The sequence below is a fragment of the Ahaetulla prasina genome, chromosome 2 (genome assembly GCF_028640845.1).
Source record: "Ahaetulla prasina isolate Xishuangbanna chromosome 2, ASM2864084v1, whole genome shotgun sequence".
Lineage (NCBI taxonomy): Eukaryota > Metazoa > Chordata > Lepidosauria > Squamata > Colubridae > Ahaetulla > Ahaetulla prasina.
The window spans coordinates 270,908,077-270,927,957 of NC_080540.1; the positions used below are offsets into that span (position 1 = coordinate 270,908,077).

The following is a 19,881-nucleotide window of genomic DNA, read 5'->3' on the forward strand; positions in this document are numbered from 1 at the left end:
CCCTTCTCCGAAGACTCAGGTCGGCTTAATTGATCTTATTATGTGACTCCGCTTTGCAACTGTATCTCCTGCCCAGCTTCATATCTACCATATCTAGTGAGTGCTTTTATTCGTATTTTAATTCAACAAGATCAGTTCTTTATCCTTTACCTTCCTTCTAAAGTTTGCAGTGTTTTGTTCTTTCTGGTTTAGTGATGTTCATTTTCTTTGCTCCTTTTAGGGCATTTTGATTTTAGATTTAGGGATCTATAAAATGGTAATTTTCTCTTGCTTCTTCTAGTCAAGGCCTGATAGTTAAAGGTCTTAGACCTCATGATTAATTCCCTCATTTATTGTGGTGAAAGGCCCTGCCCTTAGCGTAATTTACTTGGGTGATAACTTTTAACTATTTCTTTCAATCTCATTTTAGACTGTTAGGTGTGAGTTTCTACACTACAACAGTTTTTTCAAAACATATAACCTGGGTGTGTATTTATATTCCATGTAATTTTTTAAAAAAATTCTTAATCCTTTCTACTTATTTGCATCTTTAGAATGTATTTATTTCTGTATTTCCCCTTTCTTACAAAATGCAAATAGTTTTCCACTTTGAAAAGATCCAGTATCTTCTTTGATCAACAAGTTGTTATCAGAAAGATGAATCACTTCTCTTGCGTAAATTCAATGTAAACCATAATGATTCTTTTAAAATTGATCATAAGCATTACCACAGCATGATCATATAAAACAGAAAAGAGGAGACTGTTAACTGAGATATAGCTTTTTCATTACATAGTTTATGGACATGTGCATTTTGGATTGTTTAGTATGCTCCCCTTTTGAGATCTGGTCAGAGTTCAGCTTTTCCATTCTTGGACTGTTATGACTTGGTAGAGGAATTGTACTCAACACATCTTGTTGTCTTTCTGAACTTCTTTATCATACAAACTAAGTATAATTTAGAATGTTAAATTCATAGTTTAAGGATAGGTTTTATAGGAGATATATATATATGTTTTCTGAGGTTTTCGCGGGTGTTTGTATGTAGGTCTTTGGTTATTCGGGTTTTCTCCTGCGTAAAATTGGAAGAGTCTTGGCGATGTTTCGACAAAGTCTCATTCGTCATCTTCAGGCTTCAGCTTCGTGCTTCTGGGAGCTCCCAGAAGATGACGAATGAGACTTCGTCAAACGCCGCCAAGACTCTTCCAATTTTACGCGGAGAAACCCAAATAACTAAAGACTCCATATATATATATATATATATATATATATATATATATATATATATATATATATATATATATATATATATATATATATATATATATATATATATATGTTTTCTGAGGTTTTCGCGGGTGTTTGTATGTAGGTCTTTGGTTATTCGGGTTTTCTCCCACGTAAAATTGGAAGTGTCTTGGCGACGTTTCGACGAAGTCTCATTCGTCATATTCAGGCTTCAGCTTCGTGCTTCTGGGAGCAATGTGTAATTGCAGCTGTTTCTTCCTTTTTAACTGCTAGTGGGGGTTTGAACTGATTGGGTGGGAGCTTGGCTGTGCTCTGATTGGATGGGGGTTTTTTTGTGCTCTGATTGGCTGGAGGTGTGTCCTGTTTGGGTGGGGGCTTGGTTGTGCTCAGATTAGTCTGAGTTGCAGGGGGATTTGAGCTGGTGAGCTGCACTGCTGCTGTTTGGCTTCGTGTTCGTGGTCGTGCTACATCTTCATAATGGGTGTCAGTCTGCTGCATGTATGGATTGGAGGGGTTTGAAATGGCTAATGTTGCAGCTGCAGTCTGGCTTCTGGTCCTTGGTCGTGCTTCCTGATCAGTGTGGGTTTGGGTCTGCTTTCTGGGTGGATGTGTGGTGGTGACATCCTGTGTGGACCTTGTGAATGTGGGTCTGGTGTCATTCCTCGTGTTAGGGACTCGTTTGTCAATAAGGGCGGGTTTCCAAATGGCTGGTAGGCGGGAGGTATCATCTCGTTTGTTCATGCTGTGTGGGCGTTTTTCTATCTCAATGGCTTCTCTGATTATTCTGTTGTTAAAGTGTTATTCTGTTGAACTTATTCTGTTGAACACTTTAACAACAGAATAATCAGAGAAGCCATTGAGATAGAAAAACGCCCACACAGCATGAACAAACGAGATGATACCTCCCGCCTACCAGCCATTTGGAAACCCGCCCTTATTGACAAACGAGTCCCTAACACGAGGAATGACACCAGACCCACATTCACAAGGTCCACACAGGATGTCACCACCACACATCCACCCAGAAAGCAGACCCAAACCCACACTGATCAGGAAGCACGACCAAGGACCAGAAGCCAGACTGCAGCTGCAACATTAGCCATTTCAAACCCCTCCAATCCATACATGCAGCAGACTGACACCCATTATGAAGATGTAGCACGACCACGAACACGAAGCCAAACAGCAGCAGTGCAGCTCACCAGCTCAAATCCCCCTGCAACTCAGACTAATCTGAGCACAACCAAGCCCCCACCCAAACAGGACACACCTCCAGCCAATCAGAGCACAAAAAAACCCCCATCCAATCAGAGCACAGCCAAGCTCCCACCCAATCAGTTCAAACCCCCACTAGCAGTTAAAAAAGAAGAAACAGCTGCAATCACACATTGCTCCCAGAAGCACGAAGCTGAAGCCTGAAGATGACGAATGAGACTTCGTCAAAACGTCGCCAAGACACTTCCAATTTTACGCGGGAGAAAACCCGAATAACCAAAGACCTACATATATATATTGATAAGAATACTTACATTTATAGCTGTCAACTCTGTAAACAATAAAAACAATTTATACTGCTGTTACACATATCTGAGTACAGCAACATTCAGCAAATATATAGTACTTGCAACCTTTTCCTATGCTGGGTGGAATTTCTGATCAAGACCACAAATAATAAGCAATTCATGAAAAAAAGAAAAACCTTCTACTTAACTTGATTCCAAAAAAATTCAACCTGGAACATTGATTAGAAGCAAAAATTGTGGAGTTAGACAACCCTGAATAGATGTTCAGTGTGCAAATAATTGTATTGTACTTTGTACAATGCTACTGTAGGAAATATGAAACTAATCTATTCTGAACTATTAGCCATAAATCATCTTTGCAATGCTGGTTTACATTAACTGAATCTCAGTTAAGCACTGAAGATTTTTGTTAATATGCTTGATTGGTCACAAATAATCATCAGGAGCAAAGGAAATGACCAAATGGACTGATCTAAATTTTCATATCTCACTGTGTCTACTTTGCAGGATAGATGTGAGATTAGGTAAGTTTTCTTTTTCACTGAGACACTTTGTTTTGTTTAGAAATACTTTCAGGTCATTAAACCACATGACACTCAGTATTCCTGATTTATAATCATCAATTTATAATGTACATATTTTAATGAACCATCATATTGAAGTACAGGTCAGTCCTTGACTTACAATAGTTCATTTGGTGACCAAAGTTACAACAGGTCAGAAAAAAGTGACTTATGACTGTTTTTCAAAGTTACAACCTTCGCAGAATTCCCATGATCATGTGATCAAAATTCAGATGCTTGACAATTGGTTCATAATTATGATAGTTGCAGTTACCCAGGGTCATGTGATCATTTAACAACCAGATTACTAATTTATCAACTACACTGATTCACTTAACAACTGTGGCAAGACAGGTCATAAAATCAGGCAAAATACACTTAAGTGTTTAACTTAAGAACAGAAATGTTGGGCTCAGTTGAAAAAGTTTTAAAGCGAATAAAAAATAAGTTCACATCAGATACAAACATTTATTCCACAACCTTCACCAGTCATGGTTTGCCATCAGATACAACAAAAGTTTTAACTTAGAAGTTTGGACATTCATCTTACTGCAATAATTTTTTTTCTGAACAGCACTTGAAGCAAATGCAATAACACATAATCTAAAAAGGAATGCTTCAAAGAGCTTTGCTATATCATGAAAGGCATTTGGTCAGTTTGTTTCAGTGTTCAAATTTGTTTAGGATTCCATGGTCTGCCATTTGGCACAAATGCTTTAAATTGGATTCTTGCGTTGAACAGAGAATCAGATTCATTGGGCTAAATGGCTTCTTCCACCTAGCTTTCCTTACACAATGGTTTGAAAAATATTTTATAAAAATTCAAACAATATTCATATTTTGGAAAGTACAAGACTTGCTTGTGAAGAGTCCTCAAAACAGCAGCTGCAACAAAATGAAAACATTGCCAGTATCTTCAATTAGCAACTGAAATTCTACACACTACGAACTATGTATCAAGAATTTACTTCAAAATTTTGAAGTAAAAATGAAAATAGTGACTATATTGTGTTTAATTTATTTAAAATGTTACTTTTGACTATGTTCAAGCATTTGAAAAACCAGCTTGAACCAGAGAGGTTATCAAGGGAAACAGAACTGAACTCTGAAATAAAAAAATCTAGAAAATGCAAACTGCTATTTAAATTTTAGAACGCTGAACCAGAGAGTTCTTAATGCAGTAGTTAAGACAGCTTTAGAAGCGGCTGTCATTTGCTGACCCAGCCTTTATGCACTTCAGTAGCATAACTGAGAAATAAGTATCTGATTTGCATGACAGTTTTTTCAGCACTGCAACAACTTTCCATCCCCTCTATTGTATAGAAAACAACATGTAACCTTTTCAAGGGTGTTAGATATACGAGAGCAATTTTATAAAACACTTGTATACAAAATTGTGCCAGAGGTACAGTCTGTCATAGGGTCCCATACTTTCCCCAAACTCTCAAGAAGCTCTAGAGCAGGGGTGTCAAACTCAAAAGCCTGAGGGACGGATCTGGCCCACGGGGTGCTTAGATCTGGCCCACGGGGCTTCCCTGAAAATAAAAAAGGACCGGTCCACAGTGCCTCTGCCAGTGAAAAGGGAGCCCCTGTGCTCCGTTTTTGGTGGCAGAGGGCTACAGGAGGATCCTCCCCCCAGCCCTGCCCGGGCCACCAGGCCACCAGGTACCCCCTGACACAAGTGACATCTAGCTGGCCACACCTGTCCTGGCCATGCCCACCTATCCCCCTGAGGTCAAACACAACCCTGATGCAGCCCTCAATAAATCGAGTTTGACATCCCTACTCTAGAGCCTTTTGAAGAATTTCCCCCAAATGATCACTAATGTAGCAGAAGGAAAACATTATTAAAGAACAGAGCTGGCAGTCATATTCATTGTACATAGTTTTAATATATTTAAAACAATGCATTTATATTGCGGCTGTTTGCCCTAGTTAGTTGCACACTCTGGATTTAAAACATACACTGCTAGGAACTGGAATAACTATTGCAATGTAATATTGAGTTGCTTAAATTGCTTGTGAAGCACAAAGGTGTGTGTGTCCCAGTTCTAGCTGTATTTAGAAGCTCATCCTAACTGTATAATAAAAAGGTAATCAAAAAGGTAATTCTATCCTTGTCCACAACTAACTTTTCCAAATAATTTCCTCTTTGCAAATGTTGTCAGCAGTGCCTCTTAAATATAGTGGCAAAGGCAAATAGTGACTGTGCTTCTAGTGGACGTTCCCTCTGTACCTGCTGAGTAGGTTCCATAGTAGGATACTCAAGCTTTGAGCCACCTGGCATGGTGGTCATTGACCCTAATTGTCAAGGCAGGTGTGCTGGAAGGGAAAGATTGCTTGACTGGCATCAATCCTTGGTCCTCTTTAAGGCCCATTTTGATAGCTTTTCATATATCCAGCTTGTTTCATATATTTAAAGAGATTTTAATATTCATAACATTTGAAAGTAGGGCTCCCTCCATACAGACATGGAGCTAGCTTAGCTTATGGTTTTTGGTGAAGTAGAGAGATATTCTGAATGTCGGACAAATCTTGTAGAACATCTGTGAATATAAACTCCACTATCCCAGGTCCATGTTAGAGCAGAGTCACTCTGTGGAGGAGATGGACAATTTCTATATGTGATGTAACATTGCCCCTTCCACTATCTTAATAACACGATTTGATTTAATCCTAGTACATCACTTTACTGAGGCCATGTTATTGTACATAAGAATATAAGCAGATCATCACCAGGCCACAGCATGCCAGAACTGGGCCATACAAACAAGCGAAGCCCCATCCATGGGATGCAGGCAGCTTGCAAAACCACACCCACTCGTGTCTTTCTCCATGGAACTGGTCTCTGGTGCCCAAAAGGTCGGAGGCTGCTGATTTAGGCCATTAACCTGTTAAACAATGGCTAGCCAACTGCACAAGGAAGCCTAATCATCTCCCAGCTGATGGCTTTCCGAAGCAGCTACACTGCCATCAAAGCTATTAGTCACCGATCCCTATGACTTCTATGAATTGGTCCAACCTTCTCTGAAGTCAGCCAATCTGGTAACCAGCGTACTTCATGATAGCAAATTCCAAAATTTTATTACAAATTGTGCAAACAAAATATTCTTTTGTCCGTCTTGATTCTTTCAGTGTTTAATTTCATTGGGTTCTATTTTGGGGGGAAAGAGAAAACAGCCAACATTATCACTTGGAGCTCAGGAAGTTTATGCGATGATTTAAATCCACTAGTATTCTGTGACCTTTGGATATGCACCATTTACAAAAGATTTCCAGCTTAGACAGATATTGGTGACCAGGATGGGTAAAAATATATCCTAGATAAGCTTGCCCTATTTAGGGTCTCGAATACATACCATTTTATTTTTTCCCCCATATGTTTATTGTTAAAATACTGAAATACAAAGTAAGTAGAAAAAACAAATATTAAAATACAAAGAACATTTTTTAAAAGAAAATCAATGGTTACATTTGTATTAAAATACATAGTAAAACAAGAAGTAATTTGTTTTATTGATATATCTTCTCTTTCCCTCCTATTTGCATACCCATCCCCTAACCATATTTGAATTTTGCAACAATCATTAGTAGTTGAGTCCTGAGAATAATATTCCTTATCTAAATCTATCTCTTTTGATATACTATAAATAAGGGAGGCCATTTCTACTTGAATTTAGTTAAACTTCTATAGCAATATGTCAATTTTGTCATTGCAACATATTCTCCAATCTTAGTTTTTCAGTCTAATATCATGGGCAAGCAATATACTGTTTCAGCATAATTTGAGACTACTATTTGAGAGCTATTAAGTATTATGTTATCCACAATACTCACATCCTCTGTTGATGTTATTCAAGGCATGAAAGTCTCCTGAAAAAATAACTCTACTTGATACTAATATGTGCATGGAGTGAACCCTTTATATGTACAATTATACATGTGCTCTTTTCACATGATCTAGGATGCTAATAATGCAGGATTCTAACCAACAAGGAAGTCAGTGTAAAAGGCTTTTTCAAAACAGGTGTTAAAATGTTATAAAAGGTGTTGGAAGTTATTTGGGGAACTCTGGAGAATGGCAACTAAATGAATTTATATTAATAGAACTCTCAGTTTTAAGAGATTTGAATATCTCATTGTTCCTGTCACCCACTCCTTCTACTTATGACTGTATGACTGTAACTTGTTGCTGTATCCTTACGTATCTTTTCTTTTATGTACACTGAGAGCATATGCACCAAGACAAATTCCTTCTGTGTCCAATCACACTTGGCCAATAAAAAATTCTATTCTTCTATTCTAGTATGATTCAATTGCTTATTTGTACCCTATGACTATCATTAAGTGTTGTACCTTATGATTCTGGACCAATGTATCTTTTCTTTTTATGTACACTGAGTCCTTTATTAGATCTTTTCTGAGAGCATATGCACCAAAGACAAATTCCTTGTGTGTCCAATCATACTTGGCCAATAAAGAATTCATTCATTCATTCATTCAAACTATCTATCTATATCTATCAATCTATTTTTAAATTCTGGATATCAGAATTTTGCAGACAAACAAAACGATTTTAATCTTCTGTTGGCATACAAATCTCCACAATATACATGGGATAAACATAGTAATGTCTGAGTTCCACAACAAAGTATTTACCAATACCATTTATCATGTCTTCAACTCAATCTCCACAATCCTAATATAGTTGGTTTTTTTCTTTTTTTTTGTGATTTTTTGGAGAAAACAGCAATTAAATTTGGAGAATCATTAGAATAAGCTCCTTGTGCTGTGCAAAGTTATTGAAAAGATTTCTGTTCCTCATTGTTAGAGAAACTTGACATCCTAGCACTTGTAGTACTATAATACTTATGGCAAGCCATTGAAAAAAAAATGAGCATGTTGTTTGGATGTGGCACAAGAGGAGAAATGTATTGGTTGTGAAATCCTTTGGAGCCGCTCAAGTGTGCAGAGTAGCAATATATAAATCCAATACATGCAAGCACACAGATTTTCACAACTGCAATAATTGCTGAGAAATGTTAATCTCCCCTCACTCATGTTTTGAATAGGTAGTCCTCAACTTACAACCACAATTCAGCCCAAAATTTATGTTGAGAAATTTGTTAAGTAAGTTTGCCCCCATTTTACGACTTTTCTCACCACATTTGTTAAATGAATCACTGCAGTTCTTAAATTAGTAACAGATTTTTTAAGTGAATCTGGTTTCCCCATTGACTTTGCTTGTTAGAAGGTAGCAAAAGGGGATCAGATGTAACCCTCATAAATGTGAGTCAGTTGCCAAGCATCCAAATGTAAATCACATGACCATGGGGATGCTGCAATGGTCAAAACTGTGAAAAATGGTCATGTCACTTTTTTCAGTGGTGTTGTGCATTTGAAGAGTTACTAAAAGAACTGTTGTAAGTCAAGGACTACCTGTATTTCTTGTTACCAGTTACATTGAGGGGAAGCTACTGAAGCATGTTGCCCATCATTGGCTTCATTGGATAAAAACCTTGGATTCTGGATATTAGTAAATTCCTGAAAATTATGTGCAAATGAGAATCAGAAACAGTACCCATTATTAGGGGCAGAAAATGCAGTTGATAGCCTGATTCAATCCTGGATATATTATTTATGCTAAAAATAATTAGAAAAATGCTCTTTTGTTTTGATTTAAGTTTTTATTTTTACCTCGTATGATTATACAATGCTTTTCTCAAAAAATTAAATAAAAAAAACTGAATAATTTGTAATGGCATAAAATACAATTTTAGTACACTATCATTCTTATTACTACTAGAACAAATATACAGCAATTACCAAACTGTAAAAAGTAGCCACGGACCCAACATTGAAGCATATCCATTACATGGTGAAAAATCAGTCTAGGCTTCTAACTTTATCGATCCCAGTACTGATTGTGCATCTTTATATTCTTCAGTTTCTTCCAATTCTTTTTCATTTTCCTGAAAATAAATAAAAACTTTTAAATATTTTCAAAAGTATGCCTCCAACCTTTAGAAGCAACATCCTATAATACGGAAATTATTGTTAGTACCAGTGGTGTTAGGAATAATAAACAATGGGATCATAGAGTTGTTTGGCTAGGATAAGATACATGGATCTTGTTACAGTTAATTTAAAACAGTACTGTCTGGTATTTCAGACAGTGTTCCACAAAGTCCATCTTTAAATTGGTAAGGCTTATCTGGACATTTAAATCCAATTGTAAGAAGATAAAAATGAAAGCCTTTTTCATATACAATATGTGGAATTTAAAACTGCCACAAGAAGATGCCAATCAACCTAATACACCTGAAACAAGATTAGATACCATTAATGACTACATTAGCTGTGATGACAGTAGCTCATAAACAATAGCCAACATATGTATGAACATCAATTTTGGGGAAAAAGCAGCAAGAGAAAGCAATTATATCCTACAGGAAGGTTTCCCAAAGGCATTTTTGCTGGAATGTGCACCTGAAGGACTGGGGGTGGGTGGGTGTTGGGTTACCAGAGAGAGACTACACAGTCCCAAACTGGATGGGGGATAGGAGAAGAGGTTCAGATAAGCTCCATCCTTATTTTCATGTTTCCACGAAAATAAGACCAGGTCTTATATTAATTTTTAGCTCCAAAAGATGCGCTGGAGCTTATTTTCTGGTTAGGTCTTACAATACAGTACAGTATCCCTCTTGGTTGATGATCTTAACTGGGGCTTATTTTTGGGTAGAGTTTAAATTATGAGCATCCTGAAAAATCATGCTAGGGCTTATTTTCTGATTGAGTCTTATTTTCAAGGAAGCAGGGTATATGTAGTAGGTTAGAAGATTATAGCTTTCATTTGACAAGATTCTGCCCTTTAGCTTTAAGCAAATAAAGGACTGAACCTTGACTGGACTTCATTTGTGTTGACTCTGGGCTTGGCAACAGCTGATTGTCTACTGTCAAATACAGGATGCTAAACAAGGTTTGCCTTTGGTGTTACCAATAAGGATGCTGACTCTAAACCGTCTGAATTCTATTGCTATTGCTACAGAAAAGAGCTTCCAGAAAAGATCTAAAATGAAGATCCTATGGGCCACAGCTAAAGAAATGTTTCCTAAATCTATGAGAACTTCTAATAAACAGTGAACGCTGGGTTAAAAAATTTCTTTAGCTTACAACCCTGAAATAGACTTGAAGGGGAAAACATACGATTCAGGTTCTGTATTTGTTAACATATTGAAGTGTTGCTTCCAACACTTTAGAGTAAGCCTATGGCAATTTTCAGAAGAATTGGTACTGCAATTATTTATTTCTTTTAAAGTCTAACTTAAATACAAGGTTGTCCAAAGCTCTCATTTAAGAATTATGTTTAGTGACTGATTATGCTCTTGTTTCTCTTTTATCCAAATACCCATAAATAATTTTCTCTCCAACCTCCATTATATTTCTACACCATCCTCAAGTTTAATTATCAACCTGCTTCCCTCAAGCCAACTTTGATATTTCATCCACTGCATTGCATATATTTTATAACATGAAAGCGCCGGAGAAGACGCCTAGAGAGTTCCTGGAGGTCTAGCCGTTCGGAGGCTGATCGGACACTAGTGAAGTCACTAGTGGACACTATAATAGGACTTACCTAGTGGCATTGAGGGAAGCGAGGCGTTGCTACGCCTCCTCCCTCATTGCGTCGGCAGATAACCGCCCAGCCGCCCTGTTTCGGGTGACCCGTTCCCTCCTTCATCAGGGGGAACGGGATGACCCGTTACAGGGAAGTGCTGAGGAGTTTAACGGTTATCTATACGATAAAATCGTTCAGCTTCGGGACGGTCTGGACCAAAATTGCGGTGACTCAGGGGAGGTGTCTGAGGGTGGTCTTGGTGACATTGTATGGGATGAGTTTGACCCTGTGGCTCCCGAGGACATGGACAGGTTGTTGGGTAGGTTGAATGCCACCACATGTTTACTGGACCCGTGCCCCTCCTGGTTGGTGCTGGCCACTCAGGAGGTGACACGAGGCTGGCTCCAGGCAATTACGAGTGCTTCTTTGGTGGAGGGAGTCTTCCCGGCCGCCTTGAAAGAGGCGGTGGTGAGACCCCTCCTCAAGAAGCCTGCCTGACCCGCTGTTTTAGGTAATTATCGTCGGTCTCCAACCCGCTCATGTGAAGGTTGTAGAGAGTATGGTGGCATATCAGTTTCCCTTACACCTGGATGAAACTGTCTATCTAGACCCGTTCCAGTCCGGTTTCCGGCCCGGTTACAGCACTGAGACGGCTTTGGTCGCGTTGGTGGATGATCTCTGGAGGGCCAGGGATAGGGGTTGTTCCTCTGCCCTGGTCCTATTAGACCTCTCAGCGGCTTTTGATACCATCGACCATGGTATCCTGCTGCGCCGGTTGGAGGGGTTGGGAGTGGGAGGCACCGTTTACCTCCTATCTTTAGGTTCTCCTCCTATCTCTCCGATCGGTCGCAGACGGTGTTGACAGGGGGGCAGAGGTCAGCTCCGAGGCGCCTCACTTGTGGGGTGCCGCAGGGGTCGATTCTCTCGCCCCTTCTGTTCAACATCTATATGAAGCCGCTGGGTGAGATCATCAGTGGCTTCGGTGTGAGGTACCAGCTGTACGCGGATGACACCCAGCTGTACTTTTCCACACTGGGCCACCCCAACGAAGCTATCGAAGTGCTGTCCCGGTGTCTGGAAGCCGTACGGGTCTGGATGGGGAGAAACAGGCTCAAGCTCAATCCCTCCAAGACAGAGTGGCTGTGGATGCCGGCATCCCGGTACAGTCAGCTGAGTCCACGGCTGACTGTCGGAGGCGAGTCATTGGCCCCGATGGAGAGGGTGCGCAACTTGGGCGTCCTCCTGGATGAACGGCTGTCTTTTGAAGATCATTTGACGGCCGTCTCCAGGAGAGCTTTTACCAGGTTCGCCTGGTGCGCCAGTTGCGCCTTTCTAGACCGGGATGCCCTATGCACGGTCACTCACGCCTCGTGACGTCTCGCCTGGATTACTGCAATGCTCTCTACATGGGGCTCCCCTTGAAGGGCATCCGGAGACTGCAGTTAATTCAGAATGCGGCTGCGCGGGTGATAGAGGGAGCCCCCCGTGGCTCCCGCGTGACACCTATCCTGCGCAGACTGCACTGGCTACCTGTGGCCTTCCGGGTGCGCTTCAAGGTTTTGGTAACCATCTTTAAAGGGCTCCATGGCATAGCGCCGGGTTACTTACGGGACCGCCTACTGCTACCGAATACCTCTCACCGACCGTGCGCTCTCACAGAGGGACTCCTCAGGGTGCCGTCAGCTAGGCAGTGTCGTCTGGCGACACCCAGGGGAAGGGCCTTCTCTGTGGGGGCTCCCACCCTCTGGAACGAACTCCCCCCAGGACTTCGTCAACTTCCGGACCTCCAAACCTTCCGCCGCGAGCTTAAAACATATTTATTCATTTGCGCAGGACTGGACTAGGTTTTAAATTTATATTGATTTTAATTGGTTTTAGTATTTATATCATTTTAATTAATTTGGCTTTAGAATAAGTTTTTTAATTGTGATCTTAATCTGTATTTATATGTTTTTTATTGGCCTGTGAACCGCCCTGAGTCCTTCGGGAGATAGGGCGGTATACAAATTTGATTAAATAAATAAATAAATAAATAAATAAATAAATAACAACCATATTTCAATTTAAACATCTGATTAAAATTTCGCATCAAGTATCAACTGACTAATTGTAATGGAAATTCTTAAATCACTGAAAATCAGATCCCAGTACTATTAGAGGAAGACTATTTTGGGTTGGCCATTTTAACATAAGTAAGTCTCAAGAAGTATACTTTTTCTGTAAAACTGTCAATTTTATTCTTAAATATTCATATATTCATATTTTTAATGTGTCTATTTTGAAGAGCTGGCAATAATGAGATATGCACATTAACAGCGTTCTTATGTTTCCTCTCTTATTGCATCGGCAGATAACCGCCCAGCCACCCTGTTTCGGGTGACCCGCTTTCTCCTGCAGCAGGAGGTGCGGGATGATCCCCTGCAAGGGCACGCCGAAGATTTTAGTGTGTATCTGCACGATAAAATCGCTCAGCTTCGGGACGGGTTGAACCAAAATTGGGTAGATTCAGGTGATACGTCGGAGACTCGTCTTGTTGAGACCATTTGGGATGAGTTTGATCCTGTGGCTCCTGAGGACCTGGACAGGTTGCTGGGAAGGCTGAATGCCACCACATGTTTATTGGACCCATGTCCCTCCTGGTTGGTGCTGGCCACACAGGAGGTGACACAAGGCTGGCTCCAGGGGATTATTAATGCTTCTTTGTTGGAGGGGGTTGTTCCTATCGCCTTGAAAGAGGTGGTGGTGAGACCCCTCCTCAAGAAGCCTTCCCTGAATCCAGCTGTTTTAGGAAATTACCGTCCCGTCTCCAACCTTCGCTTTGTGGCGAAGGTTGTAGAGAGTGTGGTGGCACATCAGTTACCCCAGTACCTGGATGAAACTGTCTATCTGGACCTGTTCCAGTCCGGCTTTTGGCCTGGGTACAGCACAGAGACAGCTTTGGTCGCATTGGTTGATGATCTCTGGAGGGCTCGGGACAGGGGTTATTCCTCTGCCCTGGTCCTGTTAGATCTCTCAGCAGCTTTTGATACCATCGACCATGGTATCCTGCTGCGCCGGCTGGGGGGGTTGGGAGTGGGAGGCACCGTTTTTCAGTGGTTCTCCTCCTATCTCTCTGACCGGTCGCAGATGGTGTTGGCAGGGGGGTAGAGATCGACCGCGAGGCGCCTCATGTGTGGGGTGCCGCAGGGGTCGATTCTCTCGCCTCTCCTGTTCAACATCTATATGAAGCCGCTGGGTGAGATCATCAGTGGTTTTGGGGTGAGTTACCAACTGTACGCTGATGATACACAGCTATACTTTTCCACCCCAGGCCACCCCAACGAAGCTGTTGAAGTGCTGTCCCGGTGTCTGGAAGCCGTGCGGGTCTGGATGGGGAGAAACAGACTCAGGCTCAACCTCTCCAAGATCGAGTGGCTGTGGATGCCGGCATCCCGGTACAGTCAGCTGCGGCCGCGGCTGACTGTTGGGGGTGAGTCATTGGCCCCGATGGAAAGGGTGTGCAACTTAGGCGTTCTCCTGGATGAGCGGTTGTCTTTTGAAGAACATTTGACGACCGTCTCCAGGAGAGCTTTTTATCAGGTACGCCTGATCCGCCAGTTGCGCCCCTTTCTTGACCGGGATTCCCTATGCACAGTCACTCATGCTCTTGTTACCTCTCGCCTGGACTACTGCAATGCTCTCTACATGGGGCTCCCCTTGAAGAGCACCCGGAGGCTCCAGTTGGTCCAGAATGCAGCTGCGCGGGTGATAGAGGGAGCCGCTCCTAGCTCCCATATAACACCACTCCTGCGCAAGCTGCACTGGCTGCCTGTGGTCTTCCGGGTGCACTTCAAGGTCCTGGTTACCACCTTTAAAGTGCTGCATGGCTTAGGACCGGGTTACTTACGGGACCGCCTACTGCCACCGTTTGCCTCCCACCGACCCGTGCGCTCTCACAGGGAGGGACTCCTCAGGGTGCCGCCAGCCAAACAATGTCGGCTGGCGGCCCCCAGGGGAAGGGCCTTCTCTGTGGGGGCTGCTACCCTCTAGAACGAACCTCCCCCAGGACTTCGACAACTTCCTGACCTTCGGACCTTCCGCCGTGAACTGAAGACGTATCTATTCTTCCGCGCAGGACTGGCATAGAATTTTTATTATTGGGTTTTAAATTTTAATGGGTTTTATGGTTTTAATGTATTTTAAATCGGGGCCAAATTGAATAAGTTTTTTAATTATTGATTTTATTTGTATTGTATTTACTTACTGTTGTTTTTATTTGGCTGTGAACCACCCTGAGTCCTTCGGGAGAAGGGCGGTATAAAAATTACAAAATTTAAAAAAAAACACCAATTTGGTGATATATCAAAACAGAAGATATATAAACTAATCTAAGTTCAGCTGGCAGTCTATAGAAAAATTCCTCTTCCATACTTACTAATAGTTGAACAAGGTCAGAATGTGCAGCTTCTAGTCGACGTTGGCAATCAGGAATCATCATTCGAGATTCTTGCAAGATCTCAGTCTAAAAAGTGAAAGCAACTACTTCAAATAAGAGATAACTTTCCATTTTGATATTAGCTCCCTAAAACCAGACATCACATTGATATATATATTCATACGCATAAACAGTATTTTATTAAAGAAGGAGTATTCAATATTACTTCTATCTTCAAGCAAAAATGATTAGAAAGCTTTCTATGAAATAGTTATTTAAAATACTATTTGATATAAACTATTTCCCCTGCGGTTAGAAACAGCTTCGTCCAAAATGGGATCAGCTGGTTATATAAATATCTCCTACATCTTTTGGGTAATAAATAAAAACAGTGTTCAGATAATACCGCACAGAGATAATTACTGCATGAAAAAAGTTATTGAGTTATTGATCACATTGGATGCTCACTGCAGGAGGTTCTGACTGAGAAAAAGGTAAAGAAAAATGAAAAGCAAAGACCAGCAGGCTCATATTTTTGATGCTTATCATGCATAAAAAAGTTATTACTCATCCTTGGGTTTTGTTTTAGGAGAAAGATTATTCTCACCATGCTTTTTGTGAGAAATTACTGATCTGGCACCCCAATGTATTTGAACATCTTGTATACATCTCTAGAAGACAATGTTGTAATTGTCCACAACACCATCCTTTTTTTAATGGAATATTTTCAGCTCTCAAATTTATGAACTGAAAAGATCTGTAAAAAAAGATCTGTATATAACGTAGCTAGAAATGAAAATTAATTAGCGAATTACTAAACATGAAGATTCCAACAGAAACAGTAATTTATAGAACTATAAATAGGGTTCAGTATACACGACTATATATAGCTGTGAAAAGATTCCAAGATAAAGTTGGTATATAGGCAGCATAACATATTTCATATTTTTGCGACATTCAGAGTGCACTAAGGAATATCCAATGATTTTTTCCAATTATACAAATTCTATCTTAGAATTTTCAGTATTGCTTTTCCCTTCTTATAGAGCACTGTTGATAAGAATAACTTCTTAATTATACGTACTAGCTACTGGACCTAGACTACAGCTAGTCCTTAACAAATTAGTAACTGTTTAGTAACTTGTTCGATGGTACGAAGCACTGAAAAAGTAACTTTATGATCAGTCCTTACACTTATGACTGTCAAAGTGTCACAATGCTGAGGTGATCGCCATTTATATACTTCAGAACTGGATTCTGACCACCACATTTAATGAGGAAACCAGAAGTAAAATTGCAAAGCAGAGTCATATGACATTTTGCAGGTGATTTAGTTAATGACCATCATGGAAGTGAAATCATAAGCTTGTTAAGATCATGTAATGTTTCATTTAGGAACCACGTTGCTTAGTGGCAGATCTGCAGCTCCCAATTGTGGTTGTTAAACAACTGTATTCAAATTATGTCATGATTTGGGACCCATGACTCTCGCGGAAACGACATTTGGGAAAATTGTGGCTGCTTCAGTGCTGCTGCAGTCATGTGATCTTCATTTTCAACAGTGCCAGTTTCCCAGTGAGTCTTACAAATACCTCGCTCCCTCCCCTACCCAAAAGCAGCCACTCACTCATGAACTTTACCTGCTTTTTAATTGCATAGTTATCTCCATCTTCAGCTTTCATCTTTTCAATCTTTTCTTCTTGTTGTTTTGCTTCTTTTTCATACATAACCTTTTCTTTTGCCAAGCTGCACACAAAAGGTATAATTTGTTAAATTATAAATACACATAAAATTTTCCTATCTGAAAAGTTTATAAATGTCCATATATTACAGCTACTCTAGAGTACCACTTACTTTATTTTTAAATATGTTATTATTAAGTTATGCATTCTGACTGTCCCGGAGAATAACTAGATGTACATCTAATAATTAAGGAATCCATCCATTAGAATAAAAATAAAATTCATGTACCACCTAGCAGACGACTTATTAAAGTTGCTAAAAATTCCATACAGACAAATGTAAGAGCAACTTCTTTTTAAACATGGTTTGGTTATTTACTTTGTTTATTGTTTTGTTTCTGATGTACATCATTCATAGTCACTTTGATGGTCGTATACATCTGTTAAATAGACATCAACATTCAAATTTTGGTTGTTCTGAATTACATTAGCATAAGTCAGGGGTCCCCAAACTTGGCAGCTTGAAGACTTGTGGACTTTAACTCCCACAATTCTCCAGCAAACATAGCATCCCAAGTTTGAAGATATAAGTATTGTTTCAGTTACATTTTTATACCAATGTTAATGTAAATTATTAATTTATTAATTTATTATTATTATTATTATTATTATTATTATTATTATTATTATTATTATTATTATTATTAATTTATTTTTAAATTATTAATTTACTCGCATCCTGGACATAAACTGTTTCAACCCCTACCCTCAAAACGACGCTATAGAGCACTGCACACCAGAACAACTAGACACAAGAACAGTTTTTCCCCGAAGGCCATCACTCTGCTAAACAAATAATTCCATCAACACTGTCAGACTACTTACTGAATCTGCACTACTATTAATCATTTCATAGTTCCCATCACCAATCTCTTTCCACTTATGACTGTATGACTATAACTTGTTGCTGGCAATCCTTATGATTTATATTGATATATTGACCATCAATTGTGTTGTAAATGTCGTACCTTGATGAACGTATCTTTTCTTTTATGTACACTGAGAGCATATGCACCAAGACAAATTCCTTGTGTGTCCAATCACACTTGGCCAATAAAATTCTATTCTATTCTATCATGTTGCCAAGTATTAAAAATCCAATATAGTTTTGAAGACAGTAAGTTTAGAATAGTGTTTAAAACATCAGATTAGAAACTGGGAGATCATGTGTTCTAGTTCTGCTTTAGGCACAAAGGCTTGTCCAGGGCGTTTCTGGAAACTGGATTCAATTGAATGGCAGAAAAAAACCCTATTGAAACTCTTCTTGGAAGAAAAATGTCGATACTTATTCCAAAAATTAAGTTTGCAGCACCCTCTATTCCAAAAAGACTTAAATTTGGTTTGCCCACTTGAATGTCTGAATGATAAATCAATTGAAATTAAATCAGAGGAACAAAAAGGCTCGTGGTCATTATAAAATAAAACTTAATGGTTGGGATTTAACATATTCTAGAAACATGTTATAGGTTCCCTTGAAAGAAGAAATGTACATCCTGGACAAGCTTTCTGATCTGATATTGACCCTGGATTTCCCACATGATGGCAGCAAGGATCCTGCAGAACAATTACTTTTAGTGTCACCTGCAACCATTTCTTAGCTAGCTAACCAATGTATCAATGTATTATTTATGTAATGACTAAACAACTGAAATGCATTTTTTAAAGAACAGTTATTAAATAAAATCAGAATTGCAAAATATGGCACCTAAGCTACTGATTCAGACTATGATGAATCCATCATCAAAAGAGAAGAGCTGCATTGAATGCTTGATAAAAATGCTTTCCATACTAAAACAAAAATGTGCTGGTTTAACTTTGGCAGCTCCAAACTAGCTTAGGGTCTTGGTTGGTGAAAGAATCTCCTGTTTCATTTATACTTAACTATACACTTGAATAAATACCACAGAACCAGTTTCTGCCTTTAAAATAGATTTCTTCAAGAACTATGAAACAAAACTTTTCTATACTACAGTATCCCTTGATTCTTTAACAATTTATGAATGAGCAAGTACATATATCTGATTTAAATTGATGTTTTTAATGGGAAAATATATTTTCCTAAGTATCCTGCCATACCAAAAGAACAACACAAATTGTACAGGATTGGAAGCAATTCCATCTCTGTGTTGGCTTTGATGCCAAATAAATTTATTCTGGATAAATTTTGTCCATGGATATAAAACAATCAGAAAGTAGTACCAGATCCGGAAAGTGCAGGAATTAACTCAGAGATTTGCTTAGCTCATCAACTAATGCATTAACTTTGCTTTAATTTTGTGAAATTCAGTTTTATTCAATATGAAATAACGTTTATATTCTACTATCAGTTTATTTATTTATTTGGAAGGCTGTTTTTTAAATTGCAATTCCTGACTATCCAGGGCACAATGGGCTGGGAGGTACTCCATGCATTTTGATTAGCTGCAAGCATGCTCAGCAGAACTGCTAAGCTTTACAGTTTTGTTAACTCACAGATATGCATGGATTACTTACAGCATAACTATGTCAGCACAGCAAAAGTTTGTAAGTTGCAAATTAAGTTGTTCATATTAACAGCATTATTGAACAGCATAAAATACTGTTTGTTACTAATGCTTTCTAAGCAAATAGGGGACAGGAGGCAGTACAAGGAGTAGCCAAAAAAAAAAAAAGGCTATAATTGTAACAATAGCCCCGATTTTCAGCCAAACACTTAGTGGAAATGCAACTTTAATCTCACTTGCAACATTTTTTTACTGGTTTCTAAGCCAAACGCTTTGTGAGAATGCAACTTTAATCTCACTTGATGGTTTAA

The 19,881-nt window shown here is 39.4% G+C and overlaps 1 protein-coding gene across 2 annotated transcripts in view; it reads right to left on the reverse strand.

Moving 5' to 3' along the window:
• Positions 1-8,980: 8,980 nt before the first annotated feature.
• Positions 8,981-19,881, reverse strand: part of TBCA (tubulin folding cofactor A) — a 33,030-nt gene continuing 22,129 nt past the window's right edge. For both annotated transcript variants that reach the window (XM_058169593.1, XM_058169594.1), the window contains exons 2-4: positions 16,986-17,091; positions 15,346-15,432; positions 8,981-9,285 (exon numbers count right to left, since the gene is read on the reverse strand). In XM_058169593.1, coding sequence (XP_058025576.1) covers positions 9,205-9,285; positions 15,346-15,432; positions 16,986-17,091 — 274 coding nt within the window. In that variant the 3' untranslated portion in view covers positions 8,981-9,204. The remainder of the gene's footprint in view (positions 9,286-15,345; positions 15,433-16,985; positions 17,092-19,881) is intronic.